The sequence below is a fragment of the Pongo abelii genome, chromosome 16 (assembly GCF_028885655.2).
Source record: "Pongo abelii isolate AG06213 chromosome 16, NHGRI_mPonAbe1-v2.0_pri, whole genome shotgun sequence".
Lineage (NCBI taxonomy): Eukaryota > Metazoa > Chordata > Mammalia > Primates > Hominidae > Pongo > Pongo abelii.
The window spans coordinates 13990403-14008770 of NC_072001.2; the positions used below are offsets into that span (position 1 = coordinate 13990403).

The 18368-nt window shown below is 49.5% G+C and overlaps 1 protein-coding gene across 2 annotated transcripts in view; it reads right to left on the reverse strand.

The window, feature by feature from the left end:
• NIPA1 (NIPA magnesium transporter 1) overlaps positions 1-18068 on the reverse strand; it is a 43516-nt gene extending 25448 nt beyond the window's left edge. The window contains exon 1 of one of the 2 annotated variants that reach the window (XM_002825204.3): positions 17880-18068. In XM_002825204.3, the coding sequence (XP_002825250.1) occupies positions 17880-18054 (175 nt within the window). In that variant the 5' untranslated portion in view covers positions 18055-18068. The remainder of the gene's footprint in view (positions 1-17879) is intronic. The other variant, XM_063716120.1, reaches the window with a different exon arrangement.
• Positions 18069-18368: the final 300 nt, after the last annotated feature.

Here is an 18368-nt window from a genome sequence, read left to right on the forward strand (position 1 = left end):
GAATGAAGCACCGGTGCAATTCAATGGAAAAGTCTCCTCAACAAATGGTGCTGGACCAACTGGATGTTGTAGAGAAAACGCTGAAGTTTAATTCATGCCTCAGACCATCCTGTAACTCAACGTGGCTTACGGACCTAACGGTAAACACTAAAGCTGTGAAGCTCTAAGAACACACAAGAAGATGCCATTGTGACCTGAGGAGAGACAAAGATTTCTCAGGCAGAAATCAAAAGCACCAACCAGATAGGAAAAAAACAGACAAATTAGACTTCAACAAAACTAAACATTCGTGCTCTTCAAGAGGAACATTTAGGCCAGGCGCAGTGGCTCATGACTGTAATCCTAGCACTTTGGGAGGCTGGGGCGGGTGGATCATGAGGTCAGGAGATCGAGACCATCCTGGCTAACACGGTGAAACCCCGTCTCTACTAAAAATACAAAAAATTAGCCGGGCGTGGTGGCAGGCGCCTGTAGTCCCAGCTACTCGGGAGGCTGAGGCAGGAGAATGGCATGAACTTGGGAGGCAGAGTCTGCAGTAAGCAGAGATCACACCACTACACTCCAGCCTGGGCGACAGAGTGAGACTCTGTCTCAAAAAAAAAAAAAAAAAAAAAAAATAGCCAGGCCCAGTAGCAGGTGCCTGTAATCCCAGCTACTCAGGAGGCTGAGGCTGGAGAATCACTTGAACCAGGGGGGCAGAGGTTGCAGTGAGCCAAGATCGCACCACTGCACTCCAGCCTACGCAACAGAGTGAGACTCCGTCTCAAAAAAAAAAAGGCACTTTTAAGAAAATGAAAAGGCAAGCCACAGAGAAAATATTTCGAATCCCTATATCTGACAAAAACTTGTATCCAGATTAGATATATAACATATATCTATATGATTAATATATGTGTATATATGTGTGTGTATATATATACATACATAATACATACATATACACACACACACACACACTCTTACCAGTCAATAATAGGGTAGAACCCAGCCAGGTGTGGTGGCTCATGCCTATAATCCCAGCACTTTGGGAGGCTGAGGTGAGTGGATCACCTGCGGTCAGGAGTTTGAGACCAGCCTGGCCAACATAGTCAAATCCCATCTCTACTAAAAATACAAAACTTAGCCAGGCATGGTGACGGCTGCCTATAATCCCAGCTACTGGAGAGGCTGAGGCAGGAGAATTGCTTGAATCCGGTAGGCAGAGGTTACGGTGAGCCAAGATCGTACCACTGCACTCCAGCATGGGCAACAGAGCAAGAGTCTGTCACCACCCACCCAAAAAAAAAAAAGTTCACCAATAGGAGAATGGATATGAAAACTGGTATACTCAAACGACACAACACTACTCAGCAATAATAAGGAACATATTACTGATAGCCACATCACAATGAATCTTCAAACTATGTCCAGCAAAAAAAGCAGACGTAAGAGAATACATACTATATGATTCCATTTATATGAAGCATGGGAACAGGTAAAATTAATTCAACCTATGCAGATGGGCACCAGAAGAGTAGGCACCTTGGTATGGGGGATGGGGCACCAGGGAACTTTCTAGGGTGACAGCAACAATCAATTTCTTCACTGGGCTGTTGGTTACACAGGCATATTCATTTGTCAAAACTCATCAAACTGTACCTTTAAGATCTGTGCAGCTTGTTCTATGTAATTATACCCCAATACTTAAAAAAGAAATAGCTGATAAAAAACAGTTAAATTTCTTGGTGGTGAGGATTTCACAGGTAGCACACTTATGCGTGCACTCATGGTGGTGTGTACCTTAAACATGCACAGCTTTTTTTATATTAATCATACCCCAATAAAGTGGTTTAAATTTTTTTTTTTTTTTTTTGAGACAGAGTCTCACTCTGTCGCCCAGGCTGAAGTGCAGTGGCATGATCTCGGCTCACCACAACCTCCACCTCCCGGGTTCAAGCGATTTTCCTGTCTTAGCCTCCCAAGTAGCTGTGATTACAGGCATGTGCCACCACGCCCGGCTAATTTTTGTATTTTTAGTAGAGACAGGGTTTCACCATGTTGGTCAGGCTGGTCTTGAACTCCTGACCTCGTGATCTGCCTGCCTCGGCCTCCCAAAGTGCTGGGATTACAGCCGTGAGCCACTGTGCCCGACCCTTAATTTTTTTAATTTAAAAAGTTAAATTTCTGGGTTAGCCCACACAATACTGACCCTAATACAACTAACCACTGTAATAAAGTTTCTTGCAGTTTCTATGGGAAATATCATTCCCTGTTTCAAATGGAAATTAAGAGTACAGCACATATTAACACATGCTTCTTCCTCTCCATCTTCCCTCCAGGGAAGCTCAGTGCAGTATCTGTATTCTATTTCTTTGTTCCATCTATCAAATATTTACTGAGAATCATCAGTGTACACAGTCCTCAGTGAATACAAACACATAAAAAGTCACAGCCAGGCACAGTGGCTCACGCCTGTAATCCTAACACTTTGGGACGCCGAGGCATAGGGATCGCAAGGTCAGAAGTTCGAGACCAGCCTGGCCAATATGGTGAAACCCCGTCTCTACTAAAAATACAAAAATTAGCCGGGTGTGGTGGCGGGTGCCTGTAGTCCTAGCTACTCGGGAGGCTGAGGCAGGAGAATTGCTTGAACCCCGGGAGGTGGAAGTTGCAGTGAGCCGAGATCATGCCACTGCACTCCAGCCTCGGTGACAGAGCAAGACTCTGTCTCTCAAAAAAAAAAAAAAAAAAGTCACTAGACGTGTTGTCTGCCCCTACAGAGCACCCTCTTCCTCTCTGCCTTAACTAGAGGCAATTTATCTCATCCTTTCCCCCACCACAGGGATCAACACTGCCCCCAAGCTCCCTGAGGGCTGAGAAGCCACGCTGGCCGACTCCTTGATACATGACAGGTAGATGTCAGGTATTATACCTGTACTAGTGTGCTCTGCTGATGTGAACAGAAAAATCTAGGATAATGAGCTCTCAGTCATGTGTACTGGTAAGGAACTGGAAATGTCCATGCCCTGTAAAAGTAGAATGGTAACATTCACGCAGCCCTGAATATGTTTGCAAAGAACATCTAACGGGGACAAGCTCACGACAGACTGAACACAACCACAGGACATAAACTGGCACACATGGGGTGGGCTCAGTGCATGCTGCCTCTTTTTTTTTTTTTTCTTGAGCTGGAGTTTTACTCTTGTCACCCAAACTGGAGTGCAGTGGCGTGATCTTGGCTCCCCGCAACCTCAGCCTCCCGAGTAGCTGGGACTACAGGCATGCGACATCACACCAGGCTAATTTTGTTTTTTGTTTTTGTTTTTTTCTGTTTTTTTTTGAGACGGAGTCTCGACTGTCGCCCAGGCTGGAGTGCAGTGGCGTGATCTCAGCTCACTGCAAGCTCCGCCTCCCAGGTTCACGCCATTCTCCTGCCTCAGCCTCCCAAGCAGCTGGGACTACAGGTGCCCACCACCACGTCCGGCTAAAATTTTTTTGTATTTTTAGTAGAGATGGGGTTTTACCGTGTTAGCCAGGATGGTCTCAATCTCCTGACCTTGTGATATGCCCACCTCGGCCTCCCAAAATGCTGGGATTGCAGGCATGAGCCACAGCGCCCGGCGCCAATTTTGTATTTTTAGTAGAGACGGAGTTTCACCATGTTGGTCAGGCTGGTCTCGAACTCCTGACCTCAGGTGATCCACTCACCTCAGCCTCCCAAAGTACTGGAATTATAGGTGTGAGCCACCATGCCCAGCCCACTGCCTCATTTTTTAAATTACATGATAAAGAGCTGTACCACCCAACGTGTAGGTCTTAACTGCATCCTGATTCTCAAAGATGAACTGGGCAAAACTTGTAAGATAATCACAGAAATTTAAACACCAACCAGACATGTGAGAACATTAAAAAATTATTCTTAATTTTTTGGTGCAATAAAGGTATTACGATTATGTTTAACAAAGAAAGACTCGTTGAAATATGCAGATGAAATGGTAATTTGCTTGGGATCTATTTCAAAAAAAATCCTACACGGGTGTGTGTGGGGTTGGTACTGCAGTATAGATAAAGCGAAATTGCCAAGGAAGGATGATGTTGTTGTTGTTGTGGTTGAGTAATTCAGGGGACCATGTGCAGGTTTGTTCTTTGCGTATATTGTGCAATGCTGGGGTTTGGGCTTCTAGTGAACTCATCACCCAAATAGTGCACATGGTACCCAACAGGTACTTTTTCAACCCTCACCCCAGTCTTCTACCCACCCCCTCTAGCAGTCCCCAGTGTCTATTACATCATGTTTTCTTTTCTTTTTTTTTTTTTTTGAGACAGGGTCTCATGCTGTCTCCCAGGCTGGAGTGCAGTGGTGCGACCTTGGCTCCCTGAAGCCTCAACCTCCTGGGTTTAAGCCATCCTCCTATCTCAGCCTCCCCAGTAGCTGAGACTACGGGTGCACCACCACACTCGCCTAATTTTTTGAGACAGAATCTTGCTCTGTCATCCAGGCTGGAGTGCAATGGTGCGATCTCCGCTCACTGCAAGCTCCGCCTCCCGGGTTCACGCCATTTTCCTGCCTCAGCCTCCCGAGTAGCTGGGACTACAGGCACCCACCACCATGCCCGGCTAATTTTTTGTATTTTTAGTAAAGACGGGGTTTCACTGTGTTAGCCAGGATGGTCTCGATCTCCTGACCTCGTGATCTGCCTGCCTCGGCCTCCCAACGTGCTGGGATTACAGGTGTGAGCCACTGTGCCAGCCGGCCAATTTTTGTATTTTTTGTAGAGATGAGGTTTTGCCATGTTGCCCAGGCTGGTCTTGAACTCCTGGGCTGAACTGATCTGCTCACCTCGGCAGATTACTGGGATTACAAACTATTATATTCATCTTTATGTCTATGTGTTTAGCTCCCACATATAAGTAAGAACATGTGGTATTTGATTTTCTGTGAGTTAGGATAATGGCCTCCAGCTCCATTCATGTTGCTGTGAAGGACATGATCTTGTTCTTTTTATGGCTGCATAGTATTCCACCTGTGTATATGTGTCACATTTTCTTTATCTGGTCAACTGTCGATGGACACTTTTGGTTAATTCCATGACACTGCTATTATGAATAGTGCCACAGTAAACATACAAGTGCATGCGTCTTTTTGATAAAACTATTTATTTTCCTTTGAGTAGACACCCAGTACTGGGACTGCTGGGTTAAATGGTAGATCTATTTTTAGTTTTTTGAAAAATCTCCATCCTGTTTTCACAGGGGTTGAACTAATTTACATTGCCACCCACAGTGTATGGGTGAAAAATGATCATTGTTAACCAAGGGTGATAGGTACATGGGATTCATTAACTACTTCCTCTACTTTGAACATATTTGATATTTACCACAATAAAGAGGTTGGGTTTTTTTTTTTTTTTGAGACGGAGTCTCGCTCCGTCGCCCAGGCTGGAGTGCAGCGGCGTGATCTCGGCTCACTGCAAGCTCCGCCTCCCGGGTTCACGCCATTCTCCTGCCTCAGCCTCCTGAGTAGCTGGGACTACAGGCGCCCGACCAATTTTTTGTATCTTTAGTAGAGACGGGGATTCACTGTGTTGGCCAGGATGATCTCGATCTCCTGACCTCGTGATCCGCCCGCCTCGGCCTCCCAAAGTGATGGGATTACAGACGTGAGCCAGCGCACCCCGCCAGTTTTTTTTTTTTAAAGATTTTTAGGATAGGCCAGGCGCAGTGGTTCATGCCTGTAATCCCAGCACTTAGGGAGGCCGAGGCTGGCAGATCACAAAGTCAGGAGATCGAGACAATCCTGGCTAACACGGTGAAACCCCGTCTCTACTTAAAATACAAAAAATTAGCCGGGCATGGTGGCGGGCGCCTGTAGTCCCAGCTACTCGGGAGGCTGAGGCAGGAGAATGGTGTGAACCTGGGAGGCGGAGCTTGCAGTGAGCGGAGATCGTGCCACTGCACTCCAGCCTGGGCGACAGAGCGAGACTCTGTCTCCAAAAAAAAAAAAAAGATTTTTAGCATATATGTTTCTTAGAATATCTGATAGGTGGTGTTAACATATGTTTTGTGCATAGGATTTTTTCATTAAGAATCAGTTTTGAGGCCAGGCGCGGTGGCTCACGCCTGTAATCCCAGCACTTTGGGAGGCCGAGGCGGGTGGATCACAAGGTGAGGAGATTGAGGCTAACATGGTGAAACCCCGTCTCTACTAAAAATATAAAAAGAAATTAGCCGGGCATGGTGGCAGGTGCCTATGGTCCCAGCTGCTGGGGAGGCTGAGGCAGGACAATGGCATGAACCCAGGAGGCGGAGCTTGCAGTGAGCCCGGACTGTACCACTGCACTCCAGCCTGGGGAACAGAGCAAGACTCCGTCTCAAAAAAAAAAAAAAAAATCAGTTTTGAAATATAATTACTGAATGTGACTAGAAAGAAATACATGGCCAGGAGTGGTGGCTCACGCCTGTAAACCCAGTACTTTGGGAGGCCGAGGTGGGCGGATCACTTGAGGTCAGGAGTTCAAGACCAGCCTAGCCAATATAGTGAAAACCCATCTCTACTAAAAATACATAATTAGCTGGGCGTGGTGGTGCATGCCTGTAATCCCAGCTACTTGGGAGGCTGAGGCGGGAGAATTGCTTGAACGGGAGGTGGAAGTTGCGGTGAGCCGAGATTGCACCATTGCACTCCGGCCTGGGAAATGAGCAAAACCCCATCTCAAAAAAAAAAAAAAAATGCCAGGCACGGTGGCTCACGCCTGTAATCCCAGCACTTTGGGAGTCCGAGGCAGGTGGATCATGAGGTCAGGAGATCGAGACCATCCTGGCTAACATGGTGAAACCCCGTCTCTACTAAATGTACAAAAACAAATTAGCCGGGCATGATGATGGGCGCCTGTAGCCCCAGCTACTTGGGAGGCTGAGGCAGGAGAATGGTGTGAACCCGGGAGACAGAGCTTGCAGTGAGCAGAGATCATGCCATTGCACTCCAGCCTGGGCGACAGAGCAAGACTCCGTCCAAAAAAACAAAAAACAAAAAACCCAAATATATTAGCCGGGCATGGTGGTGTGCACATGTAATCCCAGCTACTCGGGAGGCTGAGGCACAAGAATCGCTTGAACCTGGGAGGCGGAGGTTGCAGTGAGCTGAGATCGCACCGCTGCACTCCAGCCTGGGTGACAGAGCGAGACTTTGTCTAAAAAAAAAAAAAAAAGAAAGAAACCTCAATTGTAATAGCAGCCATCTCCAGGTGGAGAGATGAATAAGTTCCACTTTCCGAACCACCATTTTCTGTACTTTCCAGATTTTAAACAATGACTATGTATTCTACAATCAGGAAAAAATGCTTTTTAAAAACATGACTAAGCCTAGGTTCTGGAAACTCAAGATATACTCTGCTGAATAGTTATATCACAGTAAAGAGCCCTGGCTGGGCACGAGTCAGGCAACCCTGTCCCTGCATGGGTCGGCGACATGGCCTCTCAGACCAGCCCTGGCAACATCTAAAAGGGACCGTTTACATTCACAGGCTCCTGGCTGCAGAGTAGGAGCGTGAGACTGAACATTTCCTTTCTGAAAGTGATCTTTTCCAGTCCCTCATGGTTAAAAGAAAAAAGGAATTGGTATTCATTAAGGGTTTAATTAAAGAACTGAAAATAGCTGGGTGTAGTGGCTCATGCCTGGAATCCTAATAGTTTGGAAGGCTAAGATGGGAGGATCACTTGAGGCCGGGAGTGGGAGACCAGCCTGATCAACATAACAAGATCCTATCTCTAAAAAAAAGAAAAAAGAAAAAAAAAGAACTGAAAATATAAATATAAATTATATTTATAGTATAAATATTTTTGAGGGCAAAATATATTCTGTCCAACAGCAATTCAGTAAGACCAAGGATTATTGGTTTCATGTAGAAATTTACATTGGTGATGTCTTTCTGCTTCTATCATAAGAAAATGAAAATGAATTTCTGTTTGCCCAGCATCAAAGTACCTGCTTTTTCTAAATAAAGAGTTAAGTCCCGCCTAGAAAAGCCTTATCTGGGGCCATGCATGGTGGCTCACACATGTAATCCCAGCACTTTGGGAGGCTGAGGTGGAGGACCACTTGGGCCCCAGGAGTTCAAGACCAGCCTGGGCAACATAGCAAGATCTTGTCTCTAAAATAAAAAAAAAATACAAAAATTAGCCAGATGCAGAGGTGGTGCTACTTGGGAGGCTGGGGTGGGAGGATCACTTGAGCCCAGGAGGTCGAAGCTGCAGTGAGCCAAGATCACGCCAATGTACTCCAGCCTGGCGACAGAAAAAGACCCTGTCTAAAAAAAAAAATGCCTTTTCTGTAGGTGGATTTATCTATCTTCCCCCTAACCACCCTACAGGGGGCAGGGTAAGAGAACAATACCAAAATCAGCCCCAGCTGTGTTCATATTCCGGCACCACCAGTTGTGTGACCAGGCATGTGTTAGGATCTCTGCAAATCTGAACCTCCTCTTCTGTATCTTGCCCCTGGGATTCACATCCTTATACATCCCCTCCCACACTGCACTTGAGCAGCCTGAGCAAGCCAAGAGATGTGGCAGAAGCAGCACTACAAGGATCCACCAAGCTTCCACCGTGGTCCTTAGGAGGCTTTGCCAAGGGAAAGCCACACACCACGGAAGGGGTCTGGCTTCCCAGAGACCAGCGATGCTGGAAGGGGGTCCAAGGGAGCCCGGTGTGAAGAAGCTGCAGGGATAGAGGAAGGGAGAGCAGAGACAGCAATGCTCAGCAAGCCCTCAGCTGTCCAGCTACCCCAGACTCGAGTGAAGATGCCATCTGCATGGCCGCCCAGTCCTGTCCGGCACTGAGTTGACTCCAGCCCTGGCCACCATCTGCTTGCAGCTGCTGGAGAGTCGCCCAGCTGAGCCCAGTCCACCGCAGAAACACGACATGACATGAGTCTGGGACACCATGGGGCTTCGGTACGCAGCAGCCCTCCTTTATCTCCTTTTCTGATGGAAACAGCATTAAGGAAACCAAGCACAGGCTGCGAGCCATTCAAAGGCTCCCGACTCTCACACCCTTCTCACCATGCCTATATCAGTGATCTCCTCTCAGGGTCAGATAAAGATCAGCGCTGGCAGTAACTCTAGATTCTGTTGCTTAGTAGGACATAAGTAAGGTCAGCTCCAAGGCACCTGAAGACAGCTCTGAAATCCTTTCATAAAATAAAAGGCTCAGGTTCACTGTCCTCACTCTGCGGCTCCCCGTGGCCAGTTAGACACCTCTGCTCAGTGTCCAGCCCATTCCTCCCAGTGGACACACGACAGCCCTGGAAGAGCTGGGATTGGGGGGAATGCAAACGAGTGAACAGGCCATCATCCCTCAGGGTCAGGGGACAGGAGAGGGCCGGGGATGCTGAGGACATGCACCAGGGAGACACACAAGGGGCAATGACCTCATGTCAGGGTCTGGAGGGTCCCCAGAAGCAGCGGAACTAACCTCGCTCTGTCTCCACCTAGGGGCGGGAGCGTGCCCACGTGTGAGGAGCGTGGGTATGACAGGAAAGGCAATGAGAAAGAATACGTCCACCCCAGAGCCAGTGCGAGTGCGGAAAGTTTGGGGACTCGAAATGGGACGCCTGGATCTCAGTTTCCACTCTCAACGAGACAACTCCCTTCCCCTCCACGTCTCCACAGCGTGGCTGCACTGCAGGCAGCACTCCTCTCAGGGAGGAGTCTATAAAATCCGAAAAGGATATTTTTATTTTGGTAAAATATACATAACATAAACTTTACCATCTTAACCATTTTGAAGTGTTCAGCTCAGTCCTGTGAAGTACACTGACACTGCTGTGCAGCCGTCACCACCATCCATCTCCACACTCCATCTTCACACACTGAAGCTTTCTACCCGTAAACACCAACTCCCATTTCCCCTCCCCCCACCCCTGGAACCACCATTCTACTTCCTGTCTCTATGAATGTCACTGCGGTGGGTGCCTCACATAAGCGGAATCACCGGCTTTGCCATTTGTGACTGGCTTGTTTCGCTCAGCACAATGTCCTCCATGTTGCAGCACGTGTGAGAACTGCCTTTTGCTATCATCCTTCAGTTGATGACACCTGGTTGCTAGGTTGTTGCAGATAATGCTATGAGATTCAATGCAATCCCTATCAATATAACAGCAACATTTTTCAGGGAAATAGAAAAAAAAAATTCATATGAAGCCAAAAAAGAGCCCAAATATCCAAAGCAATCCTGAGCAAAAACAATGCTGAAGGCAACACACCTCCTGACTTCAAAACAAATTATAAGCCTAGAGTAACCAAAATAGTCTGGTATTTGTACAAAAAGACACATAGACCAATGGGACAGAATAGAGAACCCAGAAATAAATCTACATATTTACTCCCATTGATCCTCAACAAAGCCACCAAGAACATACACTGGAGAAAGGATACACTCTTCAATAAATGTAGCTAGGAAAACTTAATAGCCATGTGCAGAAAAATAAAACCGGACCCCTATGTGTCACCATACACAAAAGTCAACTCAAGATAGACTAAAGACTTAAACGTAAGTTGGAAGGCCGAAAACAGGCAGAACACTTGAGGTCAGGAGTTCGAGACCAGCCTGGCCAACATGGTGAAACCCTGTGTCTACTAAAAATAGGAAAATCAGCCGGGCATGGTGGCGGACACCTGTAGTCCCAGCTACTCAGGAGGCTGCGGCAGGAGAATCCCTTGAACCTGGTAGGTGGAGGTTGCAGTGAGCCAAGATCATGCCACTACACCCCAGCCTGGGAGATGGAGCGAGACTCCCTCTCAAAAAAATAAAAAAAAAAGAAGCTCTAATGTTTGATAGCAGGGCAGAATGACTATACTTAGCAACAATACCGTGTATTCCCTTTTCTTTTTTTTTTTTTTTTTTTGAGACACAGTCTCACTCCGTAGCCTGGCTGGCATGGAGTGGAGTGCAGTGGTACGATCTCAGCTCATGGCAACCTCTGCATCCCGGGTTCAGGCAATTTTCATGCCTCAGCTTCCCAAGTGGCTGGGACTACAGGCATGTGCCACCACACCCGGCTAATTTTTGTATTTTTGTAGAGATAGGGTTTCATCATGTTGGCCAGGCTGATCTTGAACTCCTGACCTCAGGTGATCTGCCCACCTCGGTGTCCCAAAGTGCTGTGATTATAGGCGTGAGCCACCGCGCACCCGGGATTTTTGTTTTTGAGACGGAGTCTCACTCCGTTGCCCAGGCTGGAGTGCAGTGGTGCGATCTTGGCCACTGTAACCTGCGCCTCCCGCTACCAACCCAATTCTTTTTTTTGTTTGTTTTTTCAGATGGAGTTTTTGCTCTTGTTGCCAAGGTTGGAGTGCAATGGCGCGACCTAGCCTCACTGAAACTCCCGCCTCCCTGGTTCAAGCAATTCTTCTGCCTCAGCCTCCCGAGTAGCTGGGATAACAGGTGCCTACCACCACACCCGGACAATTTCTGTATTTTTAGTAGGTCTCAAACACCTGACCTCAGGTGATCCACCTGCCTCGGCCTCCCAAAGTGCTGGGATTATAAATGTGAGCCACCATGCCCGGCCTCCACCCAATTCTTAAAAGCCTCCAGGCTGGGCACAGTGGGAGCCCAGCACATTGGGAGGCCGAGGAAGGCAGATCACGAGGTCAGGAGATCGAGACCATTCTGGCTAACATGGCAAAACCCCGTCTCTACTAAAAATACAAAAAATTAGCCAGGTGTGGTGGCAGGCATCTGTAGTCCCAGCTATTTGGAAGACTGAGGCAGGAAAACGGCATGAACCTGGGAGGCGGAGCTTGCAGTGAGTGGAGATCACGCCACTGCACTCCAGCCTGGGCAACAGAGCGAGACTCCGTCTCAAAAAAAAAAAAAAAAAAAAAAGCCTCCAACAAATTCTAAACACACAACTTTCCTGAGACTGTCCCCAGGAAGCCTGTCCCAGGGCAGCCATGCGAACCCCTCAATGGCAGCCCTCCTGCGCAGCCTGACTTTGGGCCCATCCTCACCCACCCAGGCACACTCAGCCTCTGCTGCACCTGCTGAGTGATGGCACTGCTATTCTAATGTTGCCATGGGCTTTCCACAAATGTCTTCACATCCTGTGAATGTTTCTCTTCCATAAGCCCTGCTTCAATGGGGCTCTGACACTGAACGCGACCCACCTGCCTCCCTGCCTGCTTCCCACAGCATGTCACCCAAAAGCATGGCAAAGAAGTTTGCAGGCAGCCCCATCCGAGCCTATGCTGTAGAGCATGCTCCCTGGACTATGTCATCCAAAAGCATGGCAAAGAAGGCAGGCGGTCCCATCCGAGCCTATGCTGTAGAGCATACTCCCTGGACTATGTCATCCAAAAGCATGGCAAAGAAGTTTGCAGGCAGCCCCATCCGAGCCTATGCTGTACAGCATGCTCCCTGGACTATGTCATCCAAAAGCATGGCAAAGAAGGCAGGCGGTCCCATCCGAGCCTATGCTGTAGAGCATGCTCCCTGGACTATGTCATCCAAAAGCATGGCAAAGAAGTTTGCAGGCAGCCCCATCCGAGCCTATGATGTAGAGCATGCTCCCTGGACTATGTCATCCAAAAGCATGGCAAAGAAGTTTGCAGGCAGGCCCATCCGAGCCTATGCTGTAGAGCATGCTCCCTGGACTATGTCATCCAAAAGCATGGCAAAGAAGGCAGGAGGTCCCATCCGAGCCTATGCTGTAGCATGCTCCCTGGACTATGTCATCCAAAAGCATGGCAAAGAAGGCAGGAGGTCCCATCTGAGCCTATGCTGTAGAGGACGCTCCCTGGCCTACTGGGACTTGTACTGTGTGTCTGGCTGATTCTTTGGAAAGTTCCTCCAAAACTGAAAGAGGGCCGGGTACGGTGGCTCACATCTGTAATCCCAGCACTTTGGGAGGTAAAGGCGGGTGGATCAACACCAGCCTGGCCAATATGGTGAAACCCTGCCTCTACCCAAATTACAAAAATTAGCCAGGTGTGGTGGTGGACGCCTGTAAACACAGCTACTGGGGAGGCCGAGGCAGGAAAATTGCTTGAACCTGGGAGGCAGGATTACAGTGAGCCAAGATGGCACCACTGCACTCCAGCCTGGGCGACAGAGGAAGACTCCGTCTCCAAAAAAAAAAAAAAAAAAAAGTGAAAGAGGAAGCCATGCCTCAAACCCCCCAGTAGAAGGACTGTGACCAGAACTCGACTCCCCTGAAGATGAGACTCTCTAGAATCTCAAATCTAGAAATGCTAGCACCTGGCAATTCATTTAAAGTTTCATTGTTTAGCTCCCACTTATAAGTGAGAACATGCGGTTTTTGACTTTCAGACATACAGAGTGGAATAACAGTCATTGGAAACTCCAAATGAATAGGAATGAAAGGTAAAGTAGACTTGGAAGAGGGCCAAGCGGGCAACTTGAGAGATCAAGTACCTTCATTAATTTCATACTTCGCCAGTGACCACCCAGTGCCACTGATTCAGGCTAGCTGGGTTAACCTGAAGGGAAGGGTGGGAGAGATGAAATATTATATTCAGGTGATGTTACACTAAAAGCCCAGACTTCACCACTGTGCAATATAACCATATAACATAACTGCATTTCTACCCCTAAATCCATCCAAAAATTTTAAAAATTTTAAAGCTTAAAATTTCAGTAAGACGCAACTTTTTCCAGCAGAAGGAACGTCAAGCTAGGTCTCCCTTAAAGCAAGAACTTCCCTCTCTGGTGCTTGCGTATCTCCCCTCTCCTCTCTCATCTTCTGTCATTTCATACTGGTCAATTCTGCTGCTTGCAACAGATGTAGGAAAGGATTTTATGGTGAGTAGATTTTAAAACTGCTGTATTCTCAACACCTACACAATGCCTGGTGCATTATAAGAGCTTCATCAAGGCCAGGCGTGGTGGCTCACGCCTGTAATCCTAGCACTTTGGGAGGTCAAGGCGGGTGGATCACCTGAGGTTGGGAGTTCGAGACCAGCCTGACCAATATGGAGAAACCCTTCTCTACTAAAAACACAAAATTAGCCAGGCGTGGTGGTACATGCCTATAACCCAACTACTCGGGAGGCTGAGGCAGGAGAATCGCTTGAACCCGGGAGGTGGAGGTTGCACTGAGCTGAGATTGCACCATTGTACTCCGGCCTGGGCAACAAGAGTGAAACTCCGTCTCAAAACAAAAAAAAAAAAGCACTTTGGGAGGCCGAGGCAGGAGGATCACAAGGTCAGGAGATCGAGACTGGTGACAGAGCGAGACTCCATTTCAAAAACAAAACAAAAACAAAAAAAGCTTCATCAGTATCTGTTGAACAAATCAAAGCAGACACTGAAACAAGACTCTATGTCTATCTTCTCCCACCATGAGTGACACAGCTAGCCTGAATCCATGGCACTGGGTGGCCACTGGGGAAGTATGCAATTAATGAAGGCCCCTGATCTCTCAAGTTGCCAGCTTGGCCCTCTTCAAAGTCTACTTTACTTCCTTTCATTCCTGTTCTGAAGCTTTTAAATAAACTTTTGACAGGGCATGGTGGCTCAGACCTGTAATCCCACCACTTTGGGAGGCCAAGGTGGGCAGATCATCTGAGGTCAGGAGTTCAATACCAGCCTGGCCAACATGGTGAAACCCCGTCTCTGTTAAAATACAAAAATTAGCTGGACATGGTAGCGTGTACCTGTAATCCCAGCTACTCAGGAGCCTGAGACAGGAGAACTGCTTGAGCCTGGGAGGCGGAGGCTGCAATGAGCCAAGATCGCGCCACTGCACTCCAGCCTGGGTGACAGAGCTAGACTCCGTCTCCAAAAAAAAACTTTCATTCCTGCTCTAAAACTTGCCTAGGTCTCCTTCTGCTTTATGCCCCTCAGCCAAATTCTTTCTTCTGAGGAAGCAAGAATTGAGGTTGTTGCAGTCCCATATGGATTCCCCACTGGTAACATACTTTGGTGCCACATGACTCGGAAATGTTCCCTAGTGTAAGACACCTCCATGCCTCCCTCGCCTTCTTCGGCAGGAGGTGCTCAACCCCTATACACGTTTTCTTCTCCTTTTCTCTCCTACTTACTAACCAAATCCCAAAACAATTCCTCTCAGACATAAGTGACTCTGCTCCACCGGCTGGTCTCTCAGCTCACCTTGATGGGTGGCTCACAGGGATGGAAAGGACCTTGGGTCCAGACCAGGTAGAACTGAGGCGCTAATGGCCTCCTGGACAGGAGGCTCTGAAGAGTCATAGAGCTAAAGCCTAACACCATGCAATGTCTGGGGCTTAAAATAAATAATGAAAATCACAAGTTCACTTTGATTAATTTAAAACCATAATATAGGCTGGGTGTTGGTGGCTCACACCTGTAATCCCAGCATTTTGGGAGACTGAGGTGGGCAGATCACCTGAGGTCAGGAGTTCCGGACCATCCTGGCCAACATGATGAAACCCCGTCTCCAGTAAAAACACAAAATTAGCCAGATGTGGTGGCACGCGCCTGTAATCCCAGCTACTCGGGAGGCTGTGGCAGGCGAATCGCTTGAACCCAGGAAGCAGAGGTTTCAGTGAGCCGAGATCACGCCATTGCACTCCAGCCTGGGCAACAAGAGCGAAACTCCGTCTCAAAAAAACATCATAATAAAAAATAAATAAATGAATGAAAGCATAGTATATAGGTATAAGAAACAGCATTTATCTTTTTTTTTTTTTAAGACAGTCTTGCTCTCCTCGCTCAGGCTGGAGTGCAATGGCACAATTTTGGCTCACTGCAACCTCCCCCTCCTGGGTTCAAGCAATTCTCCTGCCTCAGCCTCCCGAGTAGCTGGGATTACAGGCGCCCGCCACCACGCCCAACTAATTTTTGCATTTTTAGTAGAGACGTGGTTTCACCATGTTGGCCAGACTGGTCTCGAACTCCTGACCTCAGGTGATCCACCTGCCTCAGCCTCCCAAGGTGCTGGGATTACAGGCGTGAGCCACTGCACCCAGCTTATCATGTTTTTTTAAAAAGGCTGATCTGTTGCTTATTTTCCTATTCACCAATTCCTTTGAGCCACATGACCTGGGTTGAAATAACACAGTTTTACTCAACTTTTTAGAAAACTAACTAAAGCTCGTATTCAGCTTTCCTTCGTTTTTCCCTAATGTCTTACATCTGATGTTCACGTATTCTTAGGCTCCTCCTGGTTGTGACATGCTTTCAGATTCCATGACCTTCACAAAGGACTGGTCAGGTGTACTGCAAGATGTTCTTTTTTGAGATGGAGTCTTGCTCTGTCGTCCAGGCTGAGTGCAGTGGCGGATCCCGGCTCACTGCAACCTCTGTCTCCCGGGTTCAAGAGATTCTCCTGCCTCAGCCTCTGGAGTAGCTGGTACTACAGGTACGTGCCATCACACCGGGGTAATTTTTTGTATTTTTAGTACAGATGGGGTTTTGTCGTGTTAGCCAGGATGGTCTAGATCTCCTGACCTTGTGACCCGCCCGCCTCGGTCTCCCAAAGTGCTGGGATTACAGGCACCAGCCACCGCGCCCGGCCGCAAGATGTTCTTCTACTCCGGTTTGTGTGGTGTTTTCCTCATGCTTACGCTAGGGCCGTGGATTGGGGAGGTGAGGTGCTTTCTCAGGCCATCCTATTAATAAGGTCACGCGCGTTGACCATCTCACCCAGTCCTGGGGCCTGTCACAGGGACAGATGCTCCCTGAAGTGTGGCTGCGGTGTGTGTGTATCTGTGTGCCTTAGAGACAGACACATCTGCTTCCTTGGGAAATCATACTTGGTTTTATTTAATTCTATTTAATTAAATTGTATGGGAGACCGCTATGCTTTCACTTTAAAGCTAAATTCCTTAAACTATCCATGATTTTATATTTTCATTCGAGACTGTCGGGCCCTTTATCTCTTCTCTGAATCCACGCCTGGCTCGCTCAGAGAAAGTTTCACCTGCATTCCGCAATGTAAATTATTTACATGAGTTCACTTTCTCTCACAACCCATGACTCGGGGGCCACATCCTTCCCAGAGAGTTCTTAATATTCTTCTCCTGAGAATATGGCCAAGAACCACAAGACTTTCTCAGTCCCTCTGGAAGCAATGGAAACCGACTGTTTCACAGCCTGCCACATCCTGCATTGGCAAACCGGTCCCCTCCGGGGCCTCCCAGCACAAACGACACCGGCAGAAAGCTGTGCCCCGCAGAGCACTATGGAGCACGGTGCTGCGGCATATCCACCTGGGAAGTGGCCTTGACCCGTCCAGGGCTTGGTTTTGGATCTGCCCTACGTGTTCTCCATACTGAAGATCACTTGTATTCATTTGCTGCAGGTCTAAGCCGCAGCGGGCTCCGTAAGAGCACCCCAGGAACGCACAGCCTTGAGAGCCCGCCGGGTCTTCCTTTTGCACCCGCGAGGCCCCTGCGGGGGACTGGAAATCCCAGGTCTTGCTCTCCCGAGCGTACCCTAGGAGCCGGCGGCGCATCGGCTGAAGCGGCGCTTCCAGGCGGGCGCCGGGCTCGAGCACCCCAGCACCGCGTCCGCAGGAGGCTCCCGGCCGCGGGTTGCGGGCCACGGCGAGGGCTGCCGGGCGGGCGCGGGGCAGGTCCTGGACTGAGGGAAAAAGTCAGCCCAGGAAGCCCGCACACCGAAGCAGGCCGCTCCAGCCGCCGGGAACGGAGAAAAGCCGTGGAGTCGGCGAAGCGCCCGACGCTCAGGACGCACCTGTGATTCCCGGGCCCGAGCGCCAGGACGCGGCCGCAGCTGGGCCCGCCGCGGGGAGCACCCGCCCGCGCAGCCTTCCCCCAACCTGGGCCCGGGCCCGACCCCGTCCCCTGCCCCGACCCGGGCGCCCCCACCTGCGGCCGCCTTCTCTGCCGCCCGCCTCCCCCACCCGCCCGCCGCCTGCCGCCTGCCGCCCGCCCTACCTCGCCGCTTGGCACGCACGATGCCCTTCTTCTGTAGCACGAACGTGGACCCATTCACCAGGCTCGACACGACGGCCACGCCCAGGCCGAGCGACACTGCGGCGGGGCTCGGGCTACGCGCCCCCTCCCCGGCCGCCGCCGCCGCCGCCGCCGCTGCCGCAGCTGCAGTCCCCATTCCGCCCGCGCCCGCCCTCCGAGCCTGCGCCTGCGCGCCGCGCCCCGCGGGGCGGGATGGGGGGTGACCGAGAGGCGCGGGCGGGGGAGGGGAGGGGGAAGGGAGGGGGAGGAGCAGGAAGAGGGGCGGGGGCGGGACGGGGGTGCCAGGGACCGGCGCCTAAGGCTGCGGGGACAGCAGTGGCGCCGGACGCGACGGCAGTGAGGGGCCGGTGAGGCGCTGGGTGGGGCGGGGGTTCCCGGATTTCGCAAATGGAAGTGCAGGACTCCTGGTTAAGTTTCCAGCGCGGAGAAACACGCATACTTTCTGAGTGG